The sequence below is a fragment of the Nelusetta ayraudi genome, unplaced genomic scaffold (assembly GCF_046127955.1).
Source record: "Nelusetta ayraudi isolate G7.1 ecotype Tasmania unplaced genomic scaffold, CSIRO-AGI_Nayr_v1 ptg000048l, whole genome shotgun sequence".
NCBI lineage: Eukaryota > Metazoa > Chordata > Actinopteri > Tetraodontiformes > Monacanthidae > Nelusetta > Nelusetta ayraudi.
In genome coordinates this window covers 16793805-16814595 of record NW_027466098.1, presented here as the reverse complement: position 1 = coordinate 16814595, position 20791 = coordinate 16793805, and the positions used below count along the sequence as shown (strand labels likewise).

The 20791-nt window shown below is 47.9% G+C and overlaps 2 protein-coding genes across 7 annotated transcripts in view; both read left to right on the top strand.

Moving 5' to 3' along the window:
• The window catches only part of fndc3a (fibronectin type III domain containing 3A), a 38251-nt gene extending 25668 nt beyond the window's left edge, over nucleotides 1-12583 (top strand). For all 6 annotated transcript variants that reach the window (XM_076036738.1, XM_076036737.1, XM_076036742.1 and 3 more), the window contains 12 exons: nucleotides 545-683; nucleotides 1247-1315; nucleotides 2038-2156; nucleotides 3087-3192; nucleotides 3470-3645; nucleotides 3803-3916; nucleotides 4073-4222; nucleotides 5077-5432; nucleotides 6064-6276; nucleotides 6462-6628; nucleotides 8551-8675; nucleotides 9614-12583. In XM_076036738.1, the coding sequence (XP_075892853.1) occupies nucleotides 545-683; nucleotides 1247-1315; nucleotides 2038-2156; nucleotides 3087-3192; nucleotides 3470-3645; nucleotides 3803-3916; nucleotides 4073-4222; nucleotides 5077-5432; nucleotides 6064-6276; nucleotides 6462-6628; nucleotides 8551-8675; nucleotides 9614-9952 (2073 nt within the window). In that variant the 3' untranslated portion in view covers nucleotides 9953-12583. The remainder of the gene's footprint in view (nucleotides 1-544; nucleotides 684-1246; nucleotides 1316-2037; nucleotides 2157-3086; nucleotides 3193-3469; nucleotides 3646-3802; nucleotides 3917-4072; nucleotides 4223-5076; nucleotides 5433-6063; nucleotides 6277-6461; nucleotides 6629-8550; nucleotides 8676-9613) is intronic.
• A 2645-nt stretch (nucleotides 12584-15228) lies between these two features.
• Nucleotides 15229-17914, top strand: mlnr (motilin receptor). Its single transcript, XM_076036746.1, has 2 exons — nucleotides 15229-16033; nucleotides 17607-17914. The coding sequence occupies exons 1-2, from the start codon at nucleotides 15250-15252 to the stop codon at nucleotides 17912-17914; spliced, it is 1092 nt and encodes a 363-aa protein (XP_075892861.1). The 5' UTR covers nucleotides 15229-15249.
• The last annotated feature ends 2877 nt before the right edge of the window (nucleotides 17915-20791 follow it).

Below are 20791 nucleotides of genomic sequence, written 5' to 3'. Positions count from 1 at the left end.
AAGCTTTTACCTAAAGTCTAAAAATATTCACTTCATTTGGACTTTGACATTTCAATAAAACAGCGTTTAGAAGTCTCAGAATGACTGTATTTTCTTTTTAACTGAAGGGTAAAAATAAAAACGATGCCTCCCAGTCAACTGTTTAATGCTTGCTCTGCGTCTCCCCCTAGTGGGGGAAACATTTCACCCGTGTTGGACAGGCCTGCTGACGGAAGCGCATAACTGTGAGAACCTAAATATGTCGTAAAACTTTTGTGTGCTTGGCGGCGATAACACATCGGCGCGTTAATGCGTCCAATAAGTTTTCCAAACGACGTCCGGGCCGCTGGCGTCTGTCGTTTGTCTCACCGCCGCTCTGCGTCGCAGCCGCTTCTTGCTCACAGTTTCTCCCACAGATTCAGCGTCGATCCCGGTCGCTGCTCGTTATCAGGGAACACGCTGACCTTTACACGCTCTCCGTCATCGACTGGGCAAACAGTTGGCCACAACTCTGGCATGAATAATGTGACCCTCTCTCCGCCTGCGGTTCATGTTTACTCTCCAGGTGGCAGCGTACAACTCGGAGGGGAAGAGTAACCCGAGCCAGGTGGTCGAGTTCATCACAAATCCGGACAAACCTGGCAGTCCCTGCAGGCCTGTGATCAGAGGGAGGGTTCTGCCCAACAGCTTCAAGATGGCCTGGGGTGAGCAGCAGCAGCAGCAGCAGCAGCAGTAGCAGCCTCACACTCATGACCCCCCAAAAAAACAAATTTAGTTAAGAAGCTAAAAAGGTTGAAAAGCCAACATCTTTTTTTTTTTTCCTTCCTTGCGCCCTGCTTGTGAGCACTTTGAGATTTCATAATGAAATTCAAATGCAAATTCAAATTCAAATTCTTAAAAAGGGACAAAGTACACTCATCAACATTACCTTAAGAAAATATACCCCAGTTAGCTGAAGGCAGATTTCCATTGGTAGTGCCTTTGCCAGGTGTTAATAGACACTTCAAAAAAGTGCTATACAAAGTGAAAAGTGCTTTTTAAATAAAAGTTACGACTATTATTCTGAATGGAGACCAAGTGTATGATATAAGAAGTGTTCTGTTTTCACATCTTTTAAAACATTTAAATTAGCCTCGCTTAACTATAAGAGGGAAAAATGCTTCTTATTAAAATGTCATCACCTGATATTGGCTCATCTTTAGGCGAAACCACGTGGCTTGAGAATTTTATTAATAGTGCTGTTGTTTTGTCTTTATTAAAACCACAGAGCCCCCTAAAGATGACGGTGGAGCTGCAGTCACTAAGTATGTGGTGGAACTCTCCGAAGGCCTGACCGGTGAGTCGTAAATGCCGATAACAATATTGCGGTGGATTGAAAGCGAAAATCCAACTGGCAACTGGATGTTCATAAAAAGCAAAAAAGCCAGTCATCCATTTGCTTTGGGGCTGTGGAAAACAAACAAACAAACGAATGAATCATGCTTGATTGTTTATTTTCTTACGTCACGTGACGCCGCCTTGGCAGCCGGTCCTCACGCTGCAGGCAGGTCTGCGGCGTAAATACTCTATAGGTGCTGCAAGAGACGTTGCCTGGCGAAATTAAAGAGACAGACTGGAGACTTTGCGAAGCATGTTGCCCACCAGGTGTTAAAGATCAACTCGGGACTTCAAGTGGCAACTTTTAAAATCCTGCCTCCGCAGCTCTCATGGCTGCAACAGATGTTGCTTTTCCAGGAGGGCCTTCTGCTATCGGGGGGGGGATTATTATGTAGCCGTCCTTGTGAACGCTTGTTTATACATTTCCTTCTGCTCGCTGTTTTCATTTCGCAAATGCATTGGTATTAAGTGATATTAAAATATGTATTGTATTTGCCCATTCAATACTTCACAATCTATTACTTAACGGGCTGTGGCTAGCGGTTTGATCTATATCAGCGTTGTTTTCTATTGCGTCTGAATTAAACGTTCTGCACTGTGCTACATATCATCGTTGGAAAACCAAGTCGGCTGCGTCGGGACGTCGCCAAACTTTAATTTTTGCACTCTTGCCGCTTGCAGGCCTGTCGTGGGAGCTTGTTTACTCAGGGCCAGCGAAGGAGCATGTGTGCGAAGGCTTAAAGCCCGGTTGTTCCTACCAGACGCGAATCTACTGCCTGAGCGAGGGGGGACAAAGCCCGGTGAGTCATTCAGCATTAGCACACATGCACAGCCCTGTGTCTCTCGCCACACGCATTCAAAAACTCTGGCAACCTGTGGGGTTTTTTTTTGTTTTTGTCACAGGTGATAAATTGACAAAACTGAAAACTGCAAACTTCTGCCGTCTAAACATGGCGCATCAGCGGCTTTCTGCCCGCGTTAATTCAGCATATAAAACACAAACTGTTTTGCAATGCTTGCATTCCACGGTTTGACGGCGGCGATCGCAACCGCATCCTGCGGTCGAACTGATGAATCTTGCATGAATAATTCTGGATATGTGCTCTATTTCCGGCGAGGCTTAATAGGAAATTGTCATTCAGCCGGCGTCGCATGTTTGGGGGGAGGGGGGGGGAATTAGAGCATGCTTCCTGGTGTGTAAGTACAAGACAATGCCCTCTAATCGATTAATCCTCCCCGCATGTGTTGGAGGATGTTTTTCTTAATTAGCTCAGTTCGCAGACACCCTCCATTAATATCTCCATCAGCTGTGGCTGCATGCGTTCGTTCCCAGCAAAGGAAACGTGACTCACGCTGGCGAAATTCAAAAGTCTTTTGCTGCCACGCAATGTGCAATTCCGAGTCACACGTTGGACTCTTCCACACGAGGAAGCAGTAAAAGTTGTGTCTCATTAGGCCCGGCCGCCTTGCAAGAAATTCCAACAATTTGCGACAATAAGCAGGTGTTCCTGCGAAACGCCGTTTTTATATTTTGTCCCCTCTCCCGGTTTGTTGTGGCCTGAATCGGGCTGATAAGCCGGCGAAAAATGACAATCTGCACCCAATATGTACGAGGAAAACAGAGTGGCGGGGGCGAGATTGTCTTTTTTTTTTTTTTTTTTTACTGCTGCCCCCCTCCCTTTCCTTTTTTTTTTGTTTTTTTTAATTGGAGTGTTGTCTTCCTCCGCAAGCTGTCGGAGACGCTGCAGGTCCAGACTCCCGCCGTGCCCCCGGGGCCCTGCCAGCCCCCTCGACTCGTGGGCAAGCCCAAAGCCAGAGAGTTGCAACTGCGCTGGGGTGAGTCATTCCTCCAACACTGTGTGTGTGTGTGTGTGTGTGCGTGCGTGTGGGAAGTATTCAAGCTCCTTTTGATGCAATTAGTTTTTTCGTTAAGCACCTTGTAGCTGCGAGCTTCAGTCGCGTCGGTTTTCTTGCATGTTTTCTGCTGTTTTTTCCCCTCCCACTTCCTCTTCCTCCTCCGCCTCCATTCCTTTCTTCTTCCCGTCGACAACCCCCCCCCCCCCTGGGAGGTGTGCTGGTTTATTAATGCCGGCCGGATGCATGTATTTTTCAGGCCCCCCACAGGTGGACGGGGGAAGCCCGGTGTCGTGCTACAGCGTGGAAGTGAGTGGGCTGCAGAGTGAGGAGAGCAGGGAGGTTTACCAGGGCCCCGAGCTGGACTGCTCCGTGGGAGGTTTAATGCCTGGCAAAACCTACAGCTTCCGGCTCAAAGCGGCCAACAAGGCTGGGGTGAGCGAAAAAACAGAGAGAAAAAAAAAAAAAGTTCCAGAACTGATCCATCAATAAAAGATGAAGGGCTTGGTGTTTTTTCCCCCCTCAAACCAAAGGCTCTAATTGGATTATTCTGCAGTTGTATTAGATTGTTTGTGTTCTGTTGCACACACAGTTCGGACCGCTGTCGGAGCGATACGAGGTTACCACCGGCCCCGGGGCCCCCGAGCAGTGCCGGGCCCCCGCCACGACGTGCAGATCCCCCAGCTGCGTGGTGGTGAGCTGGGAGGTACGCTCGTTTCCACTTCCTCTTCTTCCCACCACCGCCTGAAATGAATTTGCCCACAGCTGCATTACCGTCTAACTGGATTTTCAATTTCCGTGCTGAATGTGGTTTCGGGGGGGCGTTCCCGCCCACCGTTGTTTTTTTCCTTTGCCGTCTCAGCCGCCCGCCTGTAACGGCGCCCCGGTGACGGAGTTCCGTCTGGAGTGGGGGGCCGCCGAGGGGAGCATGCAGGTGTGTTACAGCGGCTCAGCGCTCAGCCATGAAATGAAGGGGCTCCTGCCTGCCACCAACTACTTCTGCCGGATACAGGTGAGCAAATGGCGCTCGAAAGAAATCACTGTATGGGAAACACTGCGTTATGAGTGAGTGGCGAGTTATCGTCGAAGCGTTTTTGTAGTACAGATTTGACACGGAACCGCTTTCAAATATTTGACAGGGACGAAAAGAAGAATTCAGGAGTCCGGCGGTGGCCAGTGTTCTTTGTTGTTGGCCACTTTTGGCTGTAGAATGGTTCTGCGAGTAGCTGCGGAACGATGGTGTCGTTCACGCCAGACTTGAAGCGCGGGGGCACCTCCGCGGCCAGACTCGCGCCGCCCAGCGATCGTTTCGGCGTCTGCTCTATTTTCTTTCTAATGCGCGAGCCGCGAGCGAAAAAGCCAGAGGACAACGAACAGTTTTCCAGCGCTGATAGAACGTAATCAAACACCTTTGCATCAGTACGTGATCTACGCCGCACATGAAAAGACACAGCCACGTCAAATTTGGGGCTTCTAGCCCCATGAAAAATTTTCTTCCTCCAAGGTGGGGCGTGACAGAGAGGAAGTTTGACAACCACTGGTATAAACCCTTATGTTGACGCTAGAGCTCCATCTAGTGGTCAAATTGTAGGTTTGCGAGTCACCCCTGCCTATAGATCTGGAGATCGCTACTGTTCTAGTCTGACTTTTTTGCACCCTTTTTTCTTGGTTTTTCGCGATAATGACACCTGCTGGTCACCTGTAGAACTGCAACTGCATCGTGTTTGACTCAAATAGCACTTTTTGTTTAGGGCTAAAGGTCAGGTGTTAGTGATGGGACTTAAAACAGAACAGCGTCTGGAATCTGCAGACACGTGCTCCCTCCTGATTGGTTGACTCCTGCGTGCTGCTGCTCTCCCTCCGCAGGCCATGAACGTGGCCGGCATGGGGCCCTTCAGCGAAGTGGTGCTGTGCCAGACGCCCTGCTCCGTGCCCGCCGCCGTCAGCAGCGTCCACGCCATGAAGGAGTCGCAGCTGCAGAGGTACGGGGCGCCGCCGGACGACGCCGACGAGGACGACGAAGAGGAGGACGAGGACGGCGACTCCCGGCCGGCGCCGCTCTACTCGCCGTCCACCTGCCTGGGGCTTTGCTGGGAGCCGCCGTGCGACCACGGCTCCGAGATCACTTCCTACTTGATCGACCTGGGCGAGCGGCAGCCCATCGCGGTCGGCCCCGTCACCAGACACGTCATCGAGCATCTGCAGCCCGACACCAGTTACAGGTCAGAGCTTTTCACTTTGCCTACGAACGTCTTGTTCGTCTGTTTTGAGACAACAACTTGCATATAAAGGACTTAAAACACTGTTGCAAAGCTGGCAACCCGTGGGCTGTTTGAGGCCCCTCACATTCACTCCATCTGGCCCACACCTGATGTCAAAAGTGTAATGTAATCCGGGCCATGATATCACTTTTATAATGACCTGTTTTTGAAGTTGTTTCGTACCAATTGAAGTTTCCCTCTTTGACTGCAATTGGGGAAAAAACAGTTTCACTTTTACAGAATGTAGTGTTTCCGCCTGGGTCAAAGGTCGAGCGTGTCTGCTCTTTCCCATTCAAGATTTCAAACGTGTTGCTTGAAAAGAGCTTTCTTGTCACACTCACACGCTGAAATGGCCCTATTATAATGTAAGAACTTTGACATTGTTTTACCTGATGTGATTTAAAGTGCTATACAAATAAAATCTGTGATTATTTTATTACGATTATGAGATGACTATATCCTCAGCGGCTGGGAGTGACTTTAAACTAATTGCTTCCTCTCTGATGAGAACGAGTCTCACTGCGAGCCCGTTAGCTGCGTGCTGTTCCAGTCACATTGCATCCAGTCTGACCTGTGGAGTCTCCCCCTGCAGGATCCGCATCCAGGCCCTGAACAGCCTGGGCGCCGGGCCCTTCAGCCACACCTTCAAGCTGAAGACCAAGCCCCTGCCTCCGCAGCCGCCCCGCCTGGAGTGCACCGCCTTCAGCCACCAGACCCTCCGGCTCAAATGGGGCGACGGCCCCGCCAAAGCCTCCTCGTCGGACGCCCTCCAGTATCAGCTGCAGATGGGGGACAAGAGTGGCAGGTCAGTGGCCTGGTGGTCCGGCGACGGGAAGTCCGCGGGGAGATAAGCCGATAATGGACGGGCCTGCGGCTGGAGTTCAAGATAACTGTCGGGACTCGGGGAAGGACTTTCCAGAGAGGATCGGCTGCGAGTTTCCCAGCACTGTTGAGTCTCTGACGGCCTCGCGTGTCTCCCTCTCATTGCAGATTCATGTCCTTGTACAAAGGGCCGTGCCACACACACAAAGTCCAGAGGCTTAATGAGTCTACCTCGTACACGTTCCGCATCCAGGCCTTCAACGAGGCGGGCGAGGGTCCCTTCTCCGCTGTTTACACCTTCACCACCCCGCGCTCCCCTCCCGTCCCCATGAAAGGTACAGTGCAGCGTTTGCTCTCTGCTCACTTCTCTCTGTGTGTGTGTGTGTGTGTGTGTGTGTGTGTGTGTGTGTGTGTGTGTGTGTGTGTGTGTGTGTGTGTGTGTGTGTGTGTGTGTGTGTGTGTGTGTGTGTGTGTGTGTGTGTGTGTGGGCTCTTATCTCTACATACAGCCAGCGCTGACACAAGAGACATCCATCACTTTTAGCCTCAGTTGACCCACATTTGATTCAGATGAAGAAAAAACATTATTTATCCCCAAGGGCCAATTAACTCGCATTTAGTTGTGGTGCAGCAGCCTTGGATTCACTTGACTGAGTCGGATGGCCGGGCGCAGTGATCTGGTCTCCAGCAGCCTCTGCAGAGCCTCTTTCCATTCTCCGTGTCGGGAGTCGCTCTTGGGATTGTGGGTTCGCATCAAGCGTGGCTCCCTCTTTTTGACGCGAGTCGCCGTCCACCCATCTGGCAGCGCCGCTCAGCCAGATGAAGCAGTTCCCGCAGAAGTATCCAGGTCAGCCTCGTGTCATGGCCTCGCACGGGATTTACAGCCACCACCCCAAAGAGAAGTCAACACATCAAATCAACACAGTTTTCGGTATTGGCACCAAACTGCAAAGTGAATGAAAGATCTGAAATGTTAAAGCAGCAGTGATGGTCACAAAGCGCGATGCCTTGTTACTTCCCACTATGAAAGATTATACGATTACTCGCCATCGTTGATACACAGCAGTGTTGTCGTCCTCCAGATATATCTTACTGGTGCTGGTCATTTTTTTCTGTTGTGTTATTTTTCTTTGATATATAAAGTCTTGGTCTCGGTATCAGAATCAGAAACACTTTATTTATCCCGAGGGAAATTCTTTTTGTAACAGGGCTCCAGTCAACTGAGTACTGTACATAAAATCTAGAAGCATGCTATAACTAAAATAAAAATAATAAAAACAAGAGAAAATTAAATAAGCGGCCATTTTTACTTAGTGCAAAGCTGACAGTATGAAAAGAAAAATGGCATAGTGCCAAGTGCAAATTTAACAGTTTGGGGGGGGTGAAGAGCATATAACTATAAAATACTGCAAAATTCTGGACGAATGCGCGTGGATGTATATGGCAGACAGTGATTTTACGAGGAGGAATTGTACAGTTTAATTGCCACAGGGAGAAAAGATCTTCTGTGGCGCTCAGTCTTTGAGGTGGGAAGTGTAAGTAGGTAGGTGCAGTCTTGACTAACGGCACCAATATACAGCCTCTTCTGTTAGCTCTGACTGTATAACTGTCTCGCTCACCTGAAACTCCATTAAAAAAACTGTGTCTAACAGAATCCTCCCTCCGCTCTCCAGCAGTTTATTCCGACGGTAATGTGCTGCCACACCTACTGGCAGTCGGCAATTAACAGCAGAATTTCCTCGGTGGTCACAGCTCAGCGGAGTAACGAGCGAAATAAATCAGGCCTAACTGCTGCAACGGTGAGCGGAGAGAGTTTATTAGGGAAGGTGGGAAAAACATTTTCTCACCCCCCTCGTGTGTTTGGGAGTGATGAGAATCCGCGGCGGAGTCGGTCTGATTCGCTAACTGCCGGCAAACAGTTTGTTTCCTCTGCAGTCCAGCGCCGCTGTTCTTTTCTTCGTATTTTCCACAGGGTTGGGCGCTGCGCCGAAGCCTGATGTGTTTGAGTGAATGTTTTCCTCTCACGCTAACTCTTGTTGCACACAAGAATTACAATGAAAACATGTCGGAGCGATGCCAGAAGACCTCATGAATGCGTAAAGTCGCTTCCCCACCGCGCATGCACCTGAAATGTTTTTTGACCCCCGCCCTCTTAAAGAATCCCAGAATCGAAATGAAGAATCGGAACCGGAATCCTTCAAATTCAGACGGCGTCCGACCCGACTCCTAACCTGTGGCTCCTTCTCTCACTCCTGCAGCCCCCAAGGTGGAGCGTCAGGACGAGACCTCCTGCGACGTGACCTGGGAGCCCCTGGCGCCCATGAAGGGGGACCCCATCCTTTACAACCTGCAGTGCATGATGGGAAACTCGGACTTCAAACAGGTACAGCGAGTTCTGACCCCCGCAGCTGCTCCCCTGCAGCCGACCTGCGGGGCCACGGCACCCCCGGCAGGAAGCAGGTGCTTTTTCTCGGGCCGCGATGTCTTCAGCAGATTGGGCGTAATTCACAGGCTGCCAGCTGCCCATTATGCAGAGGGCGCTGATGCACCAGGCCCTCCCGCCCACATATTTATTCCTCTGCGCGTCCTTGAGCCACATTAACGCGGAGTTATGGCCTCTGGAGGCTTATGCTAATCTCGTCATGTCGCTCCCGCCGATTAGATCAGAGAGGTGAAACGAACGACGCTGCTCGTCTTGATTCCTCAGAGAGGCGGTAACGGGATGATAAGTGTGTGATTGACGTCTTGCACGAGTTTCAGAAGCCAGCTCTCCGCGTGCGCGAAAGCTGGTTGTGCATTTTTCCGCACATCTGCGCACGTTTTGAGTGCTTCGCATTGTGTCTTTGTTCCTCCGAGACACCAGTGGAGGCAAAATCCCCAGAAATCAGCTCATTGAGCTCCGTGTTTACAGCCTCCTGTAAAGATTCTGGGGTTTTTATCTCAGTCATCTCGGTGGGCGGGGGTAACAGCTGAGTGGGGATGCTGTCATTTCAATTCATAACCTGTGTTGAAATGACTGACCCTAACAATGATGATGATGATGATAGTTAAAGTACATTTTATTTATATTGACACTTCACAAAGGCATTGAAATAATACAATCAGTGCAAACAATCACAACTACAAATAAATCGGAATGTAGAGGTGCAAAAAATTACAAGAATCAAACTGATTTAAAAGGAATTGACGACGGTGAAATGTAATTATTCAATAATAATAATAATAATAATAATAATAATAATAATAATAATACAATAAAACAACGCACACGTATTTGCATTCACACCACAGTTTGCTCTCCCCTCCCTGTCCTGCTCACAGGCCTACCGAGGCTCCGCCACCACCTTCCACGTCCACAACCTGCAGCCCAGCAGCGACTACCGCTTCCGGGTGTGCGGCGTGCGGCAGTGCCACGACTCCCCGGAGCTCAGCGGGGCCTACAGCCCCACGGTGGCGCTGTCCCCGCAGCGCGCCGACTCGGCGGCGGGCGGCGGCTCCGCCTCCTCCTCCTCCAGCTCAGGGTCCAGCAGGGCGGCGGCCGAGTCGGGCCGGGCCCGCCGCAGCCTGACGGACGAGCAGTGCGCCTTCCTCCTCCTCATGGTGTTCGCCGTCATCGCCATCCTCATCGCGTTCGTCATCCAGTACTTTGTCATCAAATGAGAGCCGGCGGCCCGCTCAGCTGCTCGGCCGCAGGGTTATAGCTTTACCCCCCCCCCCCCCCGTCTTCCCCACACTTCTTTTCTCCTTCCTTGTCCGCCTCCGCCCATCCCCCGCTCCTCCTCTCCTTCCTCCTTGTCGACGGTCTACGCCGGCATTAAACGCCAACGAGTAATTGGTAGCGGTTCGGGACTGGGGGACGTCTGGCTCTCCTCCTCTTCCTCCTCCTCCTCCTCCTCCACTCTCCTCGACGCCTCGCTCATCCCTTCGTCTCGACTTCGTGGTTCATCTGTCGTTCAAAGGTTCCGTCCCGTCTCGATCGGCTTCCTGCGCAGGGATGGAGCAGCAGCAGCAGCAGCAGCAGCAGCAGGGGTTTTGGTCTATTCAGTGATGGTTGTGGTGGGTTTTCGGGGGGTGTCGGTCCCGAAGAGGCGCTTCTACTCATGTACTTTGTGATGACAGTATATATATATAAATATAAATATAAATATATCTATAAATATATGTGTATAGAAAATAGTCCTAATTTATATTTCCATCGACGTGTCTGGTTTGAAACTTGTCCTTTTTTGATAGCCGTGTTCTGGCGCTAGTGTGTAGGTGTGTCGTCGGCCCTGTGCGCTACTGGACCTCGGGACCCGCTGGGCCAGTGTTTGCACGGGTTTTGTTTTTCCGGGGGGGTGGGCGCGGTGCGTTAAAACGATGTGTGTATTCTGTATGTAGTTGGTGCCAGTGCGAGGTACGCGGCTGGGAAAGGGGGGAGGGTTGACGGAGGGGTGAAGGGACTTCAATCCCCCTGCTGGAGTCCGAGGGGCGATGAGCGAATGAGGACGTTGTCGAGACGAAAAAAAGAGAAAAAGGATTAAAGAAAAAAACAACAGGAAAGATTGAAAAAAAAACAACTTGTTCACGTTGTAGGTAAAACGCGTTCGTTTAGCACTTTCCGACCTTTTTGATGTTCAGAATGTTTAAGGATGCAAAAATGACTGGAAAAAAAAAATGTTAGTATATTTTTGTACAGTGGAGAAAAAAAACAAAAAAAACATGGACCTGATAGTTTGAGAGAGGTAAAAAAACAAAAAAAAAACAAACAGAATATGACAGTATGAAGTAAACATCGAACCAAACTAACCGCGACTTCTAATTATTTTTTATTATGATCATGTAGTTGTACCGCAGCTTTACTCTGAGATATTGTTGTTCAGCACAAACAATGTATGCTTATCTCTATGTTCTATTTTGTTTTCAACGGTTTGCGATCCCTCTGCCCCCTCCGTGATTGTTTATTCTTTTTTTTTTCTTTGTTTTGTTTTGTTTTGTTTGTTTTGTTTTGCACCTTAGCTGGACTGACTGCGTCCTGGTCTCGTGATGCATTTTATAGGACACACTCAAGAGACTGTGTGAGCCCTACGTCGTATTTTCTGGGTGTTTTAAAAGTTGTAGTAGGTGTCCCTGAAACAGCTGATGTCTCTCCCTCTCTATTTCTCTCTCTCTCTCTCTCCCACTGTCTCTCTCTCTCTCTCTCTCTCTCTCTCTGTCTCTCTCCGCTCCGCTCCGCTCTGTCTCTCTCAGCAGGAAAAGAGAAAATTCTGAGGAAAAAAAAAAGCATTAACCAGTTGTTTCAGAGGCCTTAATTAGAGGAAAAAAGAGAATTTTCTTAATTTGAAGTATCATGATTTTGTCTTGTTTTTCTTTGTCGTTTGTTTTGGGGCCTAGAGCGGCATTAGACACTAAAAAAAATGTGTTTTATTACTTTTGCAGCAGTTATTTTATGTTAGTAGTCACTCGTAATCGGGAGCGTAATGAGCGTAGGTCTGTGTATTACTTGCGAATTTATGTTTTGCTTTCTCTGGTCAAGTGATACATGCGTGAAGTATATTTTTTTATGATATTGAAGTAATATAAGTAAAAACACCCTCTAGAGACGATAATAATAATAATAATGAAACCTGAGTAACCCATGATTCATGGAATGCAAATGGCAGATACAAAACGTGTTCTATCATGTTCTTCTTGTGCATTTAAATTTGCCTTTTTCTTCTCTGTATGTTGGCTATTTGTCACAGGTTACTGACGGTTCAGTCGTAATCTGACTGTTGGGTCTGGTGTTGTTTGGTTTCGAGCAGGTTTTTACCGTTGCAGCCGTGGGGAAAAAAAAAAAAAAAAAAAGAAACAAACGGAAAAAAAATGAAAAACTGAAAATATACAGTTTCCTTGCAAAAACTTCTTGGATAATTACATGATTTGGTCTTGCAAGACAGTCTGCAAATATCTCCTCTTTGTCATTTAAAGAAGTAAATTCCTATTTTTGATAGCGATCGCAACACGTGCCATTTTAACACCTCTCCGCCCCCGGCAGAGAGATCGACAGAATGCTACAAAAATGAGTAAAATATGCACAAAAAAATAAGAGACCATTTTTATGTAATTTTAATGTTTGCAGTTACCTCATACACCGTACATTCCAAAATGAGAATTTGTTATATAATACATACTACCAAGACATATCACTTTCAAATGTTTGTTTGATGGGGAAAAAAAAAAGTGTAATCATAGATATGTATCTAAAGTGTATCTGTATAGCCATGATATCTACAACGGATCCATGCACAAATAAAGATTTATAATTCTTAATCACGTCTGTCTGGATTTCTCTGTAGCAGTAGGGTGTGATGACCAAACACGTGACCACTTAATGAGACGATTGCTGTGCCAATAGCGACCACTGTTGTCAGTGTTGGTTTCGGACCAAGAAATCATCACTGTCCTGCTTTAATAAAATATAAGTGTAACACAATTATTCAGAGCTGTGGCTTTTTTGAAGGTTTTATTTATGCGCTCGATGGATCTGTTAAATGTTTTTCTTTGGATTTGATTCAAAGATCATTTGAATAAGTGGGAAGTGGGAGGAAAAAGACAAACACCTTGTCCTTCGTTTCAGAACCAGCTGAAACAACAACCACAAGAAGTCTGAGTAAAAGGAAAACTGAAAGTGTGTGTGTGTGTGTGTGTGTGTGTGTGTGTGCGCGCGCGCGCACATATATACAGTATATGTATGTATATGTATATATATATGTGTGTATATATATATATATATGTGTGTGTATATATATATATATATATATATGTATATATATATATGTATGTGTGTTTATATATATATATATATTGTTTTCACCTCTACAAAATCAACCATATATTACATATAGACCCTGATTTTAATGTAAAATCACACACAACCCAGTTCACAAGGCTTTCCACAGTAGTCGCCCTGATCAGATGTAAACTGTATTCAGAACAGCTGAGCAGCTGATTCCAGATCGCAGCCTGTTTGCTCCTCGACCGCCACACAAACACACCTGAGGGCTGCGAACTGCAGGATGTGGACGTGATGAACGAGGCTGCGGGGCCGGTTCTCTCCTCCTCTGCTCCCGATTAGCTCCTGTTGAGAGACAAGGATCCCTCCCCAACCAACACACACACACACACACACTGTTCAGGGACAAAGGGCCCTCGTCGAGCTTTCCCTGTTGTCTTCCTCCTGACAGGAGTAAACAGTGAGGGAGGAAAGATGTCGGCGCCGCCCCTCTCAGGGTCCTGCCGCGGGTCACTGCCGCCTAAACACACACACACGGCCTGGTATCGGTGTGGCTCCGGTGACACACACACACGCACACACACACACACTGCTGCTCACTCAGCAGCTCGTCCGGTGCTGCTGGTGATAAATACGGACCAAGTTGGAGCAGGATGAACCTGCAGATCAGGAAGTGAAGCAGAGCCACCAGAAGACGAAGAAAAGCAGATTCTGCAAAGAAGGTGATGCTTTTATTTGTCTTTGGTGCAGCTTCCACTGAAAACCTGCGGCGCTGGACTTTGGTTTGTTGTGACAAGGCCGAGCGGCGGGTGTGGGGGTCGAGGACGATGTGGAGTGATGGAGCCAAACACAGACTTTTTTTTCCCACAGGGTTTCACAGCCCTGCAGCCCGGTGAACATAAGCTGAGATTTAACAGCACCAACGAGGAATCAAAGTCACACCCCTCTTCATCCATCCATACTTCCTCCTCCCGGCCACACTCGGGTCCCTCCATCTGCATTTATTTGGGAGCAAATCTTATTCCCTCCGTATTACGGCTCCCACCGTCATCAGTCGCCGTCTCATTGGATTACGGAGATGACGGGACGCAAACGTAGCGTTCGTCCTCCCCCCCCCCGGCTCCCTGACTCCTGGGGGTGAGGGAGGAGGAGGAGGAGAAGGAGGAGGTGCTCCTCTCTTTGTGTCTCGCCGTCACAGCTCCAACTTGTAGATGAGCAGCCACCAGGCAGCGACTCTGCCTCCTCGCCGCTCAGCATCAACGCTACAACGCCGCTGGATTCCACCCGAGACGCACTGAGAGACGTCCGGCTCCTTTCACAGGTCAGCAAAGAAGGTTTTATTCAGTTATTTATTTATTTATTCACTTGTGTGCTGCCTGGATGTGATTTTCATTCATGAGAGCTTAAGTTTGTTTTTCATTTGTATAAAAAAGTGTTGATCCATAATCCTCACTTTATTTCCTTTCAGTTTGTTTCTTTTGCCTTGGTGGTCCTGCTGCTGTGTCAAGATTCAAATGACTTTCTACTGCATTCAGACTTTGACAGTGTAGTTTGTCTAAAAGGAAAAAAAACACATTTAATTTTCATGTCGTTGCTCTTATGAGTTAAGGTACTACCTGGACTGTAGTGAAAGTCCTGGAATGGACAAACCCTTTGTGCACTTTTCAGTATGCACAGATTATTTATTATTGGATACATAAATACATATATTGGACATATTCTTGCAAACAATCTTCTTCACAGTACATAGATATTTTCTTGTAAACCTTGCCAGATTGTGAACAATATTCTTGCAAAAATGCAAAGTGGTCTTGCACACACACTCAGATTATGATGTACACTTGGCAGATATGATCGGGTCGTTGGATATGTGGGTGACGCGGACGCGCTCAGTTAATGGGATATACATACATTCTAGCAGATATGCTTCAAGGACTTACTAATCAATCTCAGATCTAATAGTTCTAATAGAGTATCTCTTGCAGACACGCTCAGACACGCTGAGATTAATAATATTTAAACATATTTGTGCAGAAAGCCATTGGCTTCCAGTAGATGCGATGATACAAAACGTTACTGAAGAAGAAAAGCAGCTGATAGAAGAAACTCGATCCCGAGGCGATCCAGTCATTCTCGCTGACCCCCCACCCCCCCACCCCCCACCTCCCCATGACGTTTTTTTCCCCTCAGCACACAGGTTGTGATGCCCTGGACCAGAGCCAAGGTGGAGCCTCACGTGGACGGAGTGGAGGCCGGGGAGCCGTACGCCATGGACGACCACCACTACGAGGGCTCCATCTTCCCGGCGTCCACCCTCATCCCCGTCACCGTCATCTGCATCCTCATCTTCGTGGTGGGCGTGACGGGCAACACCATGACCATCCTCATCATCCAGCACTTCAAGGACATGAAGACCACCACCAACCTCTACCTGTCCAGCATGGCCGTGTCCGACCTGGTGCTCTTCGTCTGCCTGCCCTTCGACCTCTACCGCCTGTGGAAGTACGTGCCGTGGCTGTTCGGTGAGGCCGTGTGCCGCCTCTACCACTACGTCTTCGAGGGCTGCACCTCGGCCACCATCCTGCACATCACGGCGCTCAGCATCGAGCGCTACCTGGCCATCAGCTTCCCGCTGCGCAGCAAGGTGGTGGTGACGCGGCGCCGCGTGCAGTACATCATCCTGGCGCTGTGGGCCTTCGCCCTGGCCAGCGCCGCCCCCACGCTCTTCCTGGTGGGCGTGGAGTACGACAACGAGACGCACCCGGACCTCAGCACGGGCCAGTGCAAGCACACCAGCGACGCCATCGTCTCGGGCCAGCTGCACATCATGCTGTGGGTGTCCACCACCTACTTCTTCTGCCCCATGCTGTGCCTGGTCTTCCTCTACGGCTCCATCGGCTGCAAGCTGTGGAAGAGCAAGAACGACCTGCAGGGCCCCTGCGCGCTGGCCCGGGAGAGGTCCCACAGGCAGACGGTCAAGATCCTGGGTGAGACTTGGATGACATGTAACGCTGTGGTTCAAATTCAAATTCAATTCAATTCCTTTACGGTCACTAGCTTCATCACCATTACAGTTTTTCGCAAAACAAAAGCGATATTTCTAAAATTTCAATTTTACAATTGCAATTTGCAGGTGTTTCCATCAAACGGTGTGAAGCACATGAGACGAAATTCTCGGAAAGTCTTGACGAGACTTTGTGAGAATTACGTTTGCTCTTGTCGCTCGCTGTTGTTACATAGATTGTCATGGCTTGCATCCATGAAATATTGTAAGCTTACTATAGGCCTCCAAAAGTCAAGAACACGGGACGACGGGCAGATTTTCCATTTCAGCACGCAAGTTTTCTAAAAAATTGGAGAATGCAAAACAATTTCAGAATGGATTTTTCTCATTTCTGGGTAGTTCACTGACAAGTTTATTGTACAGTTTATCACTTTTGCAGCCAGCACAGCGTGTTGGATTTCCAATCACTGAAAAACCAGAGGCGTTGACCCCAATTACACTGAATTTTCTATCCCGATCTCTTTTCTGCTGCATGTTTGTGGCACGGCATATTGTGAAATTGATTCTGCAGATTAAACCCACAAACAACTGATCCGTCATCAGATCATTCACAGACTTTTGCAGCGGTACAAATGCAAAAAAAAAACCCACAGAGACATTGTTGTACTCCACTGAAGCGCTGCAACAAATTAAAACTTCATGTTCTTTGTTCAGCAGGCGACGCAGTTCTGAAGTCCACACGGGATAAAAAATTAGCTGCTGGATGTATTTTTTTTGTCTCCAGCAGAGGGAAACCATGGCGATGAGTGTTGTTGTTGTTGTTGTTGTTGTTGTCGTTGTCGTTGCTGTTGTTGACATTAGCCAGCTAATTCCTCTGTTTCGTCTAAAGCTTGTCACGTCCTGCCACTGCCACAGACTGATTGGTTTAGTTCAGAGGTCTGGCGTATCGCGCAGGAAACCCTGTTTCGCAGTTGAGGATCTTTGCCAGGCTCGTTCGGGCGGAGCAAATATTCAATCCATCAGGACGTGAGGGCCGTTCATTAGCCGAGTGCACGGAGCCACTGCTGTCGCGCCCGCTGCCGCGTAAATCCGCATTTGTTCTGATCTAAATTGGCCTCCATCAATTCACCTTAATGGGATTTACTCCATGCCACTGACTTGGGGGAGGGAAGGGTCTCTTTTTAATCACCGGGGGAGTGGGTCACAAGTCTAACAAGTCACTTCATAATTTCTCTTCCCAAACGAGGCGTCTTTATCTCGGCTCCTGTTATTAATTCACCGATAATTGGGAAGACAGGAGCTAAATGCATGTTATCGAATTTTGGTCTCTCATCTTAACCTCCCCACCCAACCCAGTAGCTCCCCTTGCGACCAGAGCTGGGAACAAGTTGGTGATTTTGGACACAGTCCTAGCCTTAGTTACAGGTCCTACCTGCGGACACAGCCCTTGCTAACCAGGGATCCATCAAAGCTCTCCAACACTCTATCTGGCCAACAGAAGTTTTGGTCCAGATGCGAAAGTAACCTGCTCCCGCTGCGTTGTGCTCTGCTTCCAGTGGTGGTGGTGCTGGCCTTCATCATCTGCTGGCTGCCCTACCACATCGGCAGGAACCTCTTCGCCCAGGTGGACAACTACAGGACGGCCAAGCTGAGCCAGAACTTCAACATGGCCTCCATGGTGCTCACCTACCTGAGCGCCTCCATCAACCCCGTCGTCTACAACCTAATGTCGCGCAAGTACAGGGCGGCGGCCAAGCGCCTCTTCCTGCTGCACCACAGGCCCAGCCAGGCCCACCGCAGCCAGAGACAGTTCAGCGTGATGGAGCCCATCTCCACCCTCAACGAGAGCCTGACGGGTGTCTGAGGGTGTCTGTTCTGCTCGCTCGACTTGGGAGATGTGCGTGGAGGGATGTTTGGGTTTGAGTTTAGAAGGAGGGCTACTGTGCAGCTGCACTTAAAATGCAAAACTTTAGTATTATTGCTTTGTATTTTGATAATTTCCAATTAAATGTTATTCATGAAGGGGAGCCGGGATGCGTTTTCTGTATGTGTTACACAGTGTTTTGCTTTTGTGTCTCGTCGTCCGCGTCGTCTTCGCAGCATTGTTACAGGGCGCAATTAGCATCAGTCAGTGGCAAATGATCCCCGTTTGCCGCAATCGAAACAACCGTCCATCTGTGTTGTTTGATCGTTGCCACGGCAGCGTGAGATTGAATTTATTTAATGTATGGCGGGCGATTGTCACGCTGTTTTGTTCAGATAAATTACCCAAGAAGAAGCTATTAGCGGTGGGCCATTAATTGCCTATAGCTCAAAGAAAGTGCCTGTGTGTGCTCCATTGTGTTTGTATGTGTGTGTGTGTGTGTGTGTGTGTGTGTGTGTGTGTGTGTGTGTGTGTGTGTGTGTGTGTGTGTGTGTGTGTCTGTCTGTCTGTCTGTCTTCTCGCTGGTGAACATCCGGAATATAAACTTGATAAAAGAAACAACAACAAAAACAATGACTATGACAATGCAGCGGTTGCTCACAGGTTGCACACAGGGCCACCTGAGCCTTGGAGGCGTCGCCACTGCGTACGTGTCAGCGGTCACATGTCATTTGGCGCAACTATTGTATTAGCAAGGCTCTGTGTTAGATTTATGCCGGCAGCCAGAGTCCCTGCATCACCATATTCAGAGTAATGGCCGCCCTAAGTGCATTTCAAAGAGGAAAAAGATATTAGGTTGTCAGCAGCGACTCATCTTGCTGCCTTTATTGCTTACTTGCATAATCTTGTAAACCTGCTGCTTTGATGTCTCAGATAAGACAGCGCGTGCACTCTCAGGTGGTCGCGCACTCCCGCTAGGGAAGGTTTGGTCCGAATATGAACGGTGACTCATTTTAAGCGTGCGCTCTTCAGCATAAAAACTTGCAAAGATTCTGTGTTGAGTCAAAAACAGGGCAAACTACGGCCCGGGGGCCATATGCGGCCCGTTGAGAATTTTATCTGGCCTGCCAAACTTGAAGAAACTATATTGATAGTAAAAAAAAAAGGTTGTTTTTTTTTAAAGTAATAAAATAGCTGTATTTCATTTAAAAAATGAAAAAAAAAAAAAAGTTTGCCCACCCCTGGTCAAAAACCTGCTACTCCAAAATGAAGTAAAAGTCTAAAGAAATTCTCTTTGAATTGCTAAAACAAACAAAGCTTCAAGTCAAGAAAAAGAAATTGAAAAAACTGAGAGAAAGTAGTAAGTTGGGGATGAATGCTGAATAAAGCCATTAAATCATTCTTACATTCATCTGGCAAAGGGTTCATAGAAGGTTTGTCACACTCAAATGGGCCACTGGTGTGAGAAGCAACTTGAGCTCCGTTAGCTCCACCCTGTAGTTAGCCGCTATGCTAAGTGTTTAATGGAACTCAAAGCCAGAGAGTGAAACAAAAACCTTCTGTGCGAGTTTTTAGTTTTTCTTTAATACGGAAGCACCGTACAGTTGTGATACAGGTATCCTGCGACATGAGAAAATCTCTAGCTAGGCTAGGCTAGAAGCTAGCTTCTCAGTCACTTCCTTTTTTTCTTCTCTGTTTTTTCATGTTATTATTCTTAAAAAGGTCATGCAAGAGGAAGATTTACTTCCTGGTTACATTACAGATACTAACTGACTGGTGTTGGTATCCTAAAACCAATTTTAAATGCTTTCTGTTGGAGGTATATAAAACAGAGGAGCCACATGCAAGCAACATGACTCTCCCCTCCTCCCCCCCATTGATTATTTTCTCTACTGGTGATGAAAATAGTTGCTGCGGGCAGCTCATCCAGAGCTGTCAACACATCCAGCAGGCCTCCTTCACACCGCCATGAATCATTTATCTTCAGAGACGTTCAGTTTGTTTGTTTTAAACCTAACCCCCTCTTTTTGTGCACTTTTGACCATTACCTCAGCCAACCTGCAAATAACTGTGCTTGCATTTATATAGACACAGATCTCCTTGTTGTTATGCCCATTAAATTCTATGACATCTGCTGCTGTGTACATCATTTCCTTTTAAATTAAAATATTAACAACTTTGAGAGCGACACTGTGGCGCAGTAGTTAGCGCTGCTGCCTCACAGCGAGAAGGTCGTGGGTTCGATTCCGGGCCTGGGAAACTTTCTGTGTGGAGTTTTCATGTTCTCCCTGTGTGTGCGTGGGTTCTCCCCGGGTTCTCCGGCTTCCTCCGAAAGTCCAAAAACATGCATGTGAGGTCAATTGAACACTCCAAATTGTCCGTAGGTGTGCACGTGAGTGTGAATGGTTGTTTGTCTCCATGTGGCCGTGCGATGAACTGGTGACTTGTCCAGGGTGTCACCCCGCCTTCGCCCTGTGACAGCTGGGATAGGCTCCAGCAGACCCCCGTGACCCTGAGGTCGGGAAGAAGCGAGTATGGAAAATGAATGAATGTATTAACAACTTTGAGTTGTAATCTATATTATTAATTGTTTAGACACATCAGATTTCCTACACTGAGCATGTTAATTGTTAAAGTGCTGGTCAAGATATATAAAGTTATCCCAGTTATCACATGCAGTTTTCATGACTGTATTTTTGTTACAATCCTAACAGAACATCAGTAAATTCCTCAAGACTGATCCCATCCAAAGTTAATCTACTTCCTATGCGTTTCCGGCACACCCAGGCTCATTCTTAATGTAGTGATGTTTTCCACCAAACGATGGGACCAAATCCAGAAAAACTAGATCAGGAGACACACACTCTGTTGTTCCCA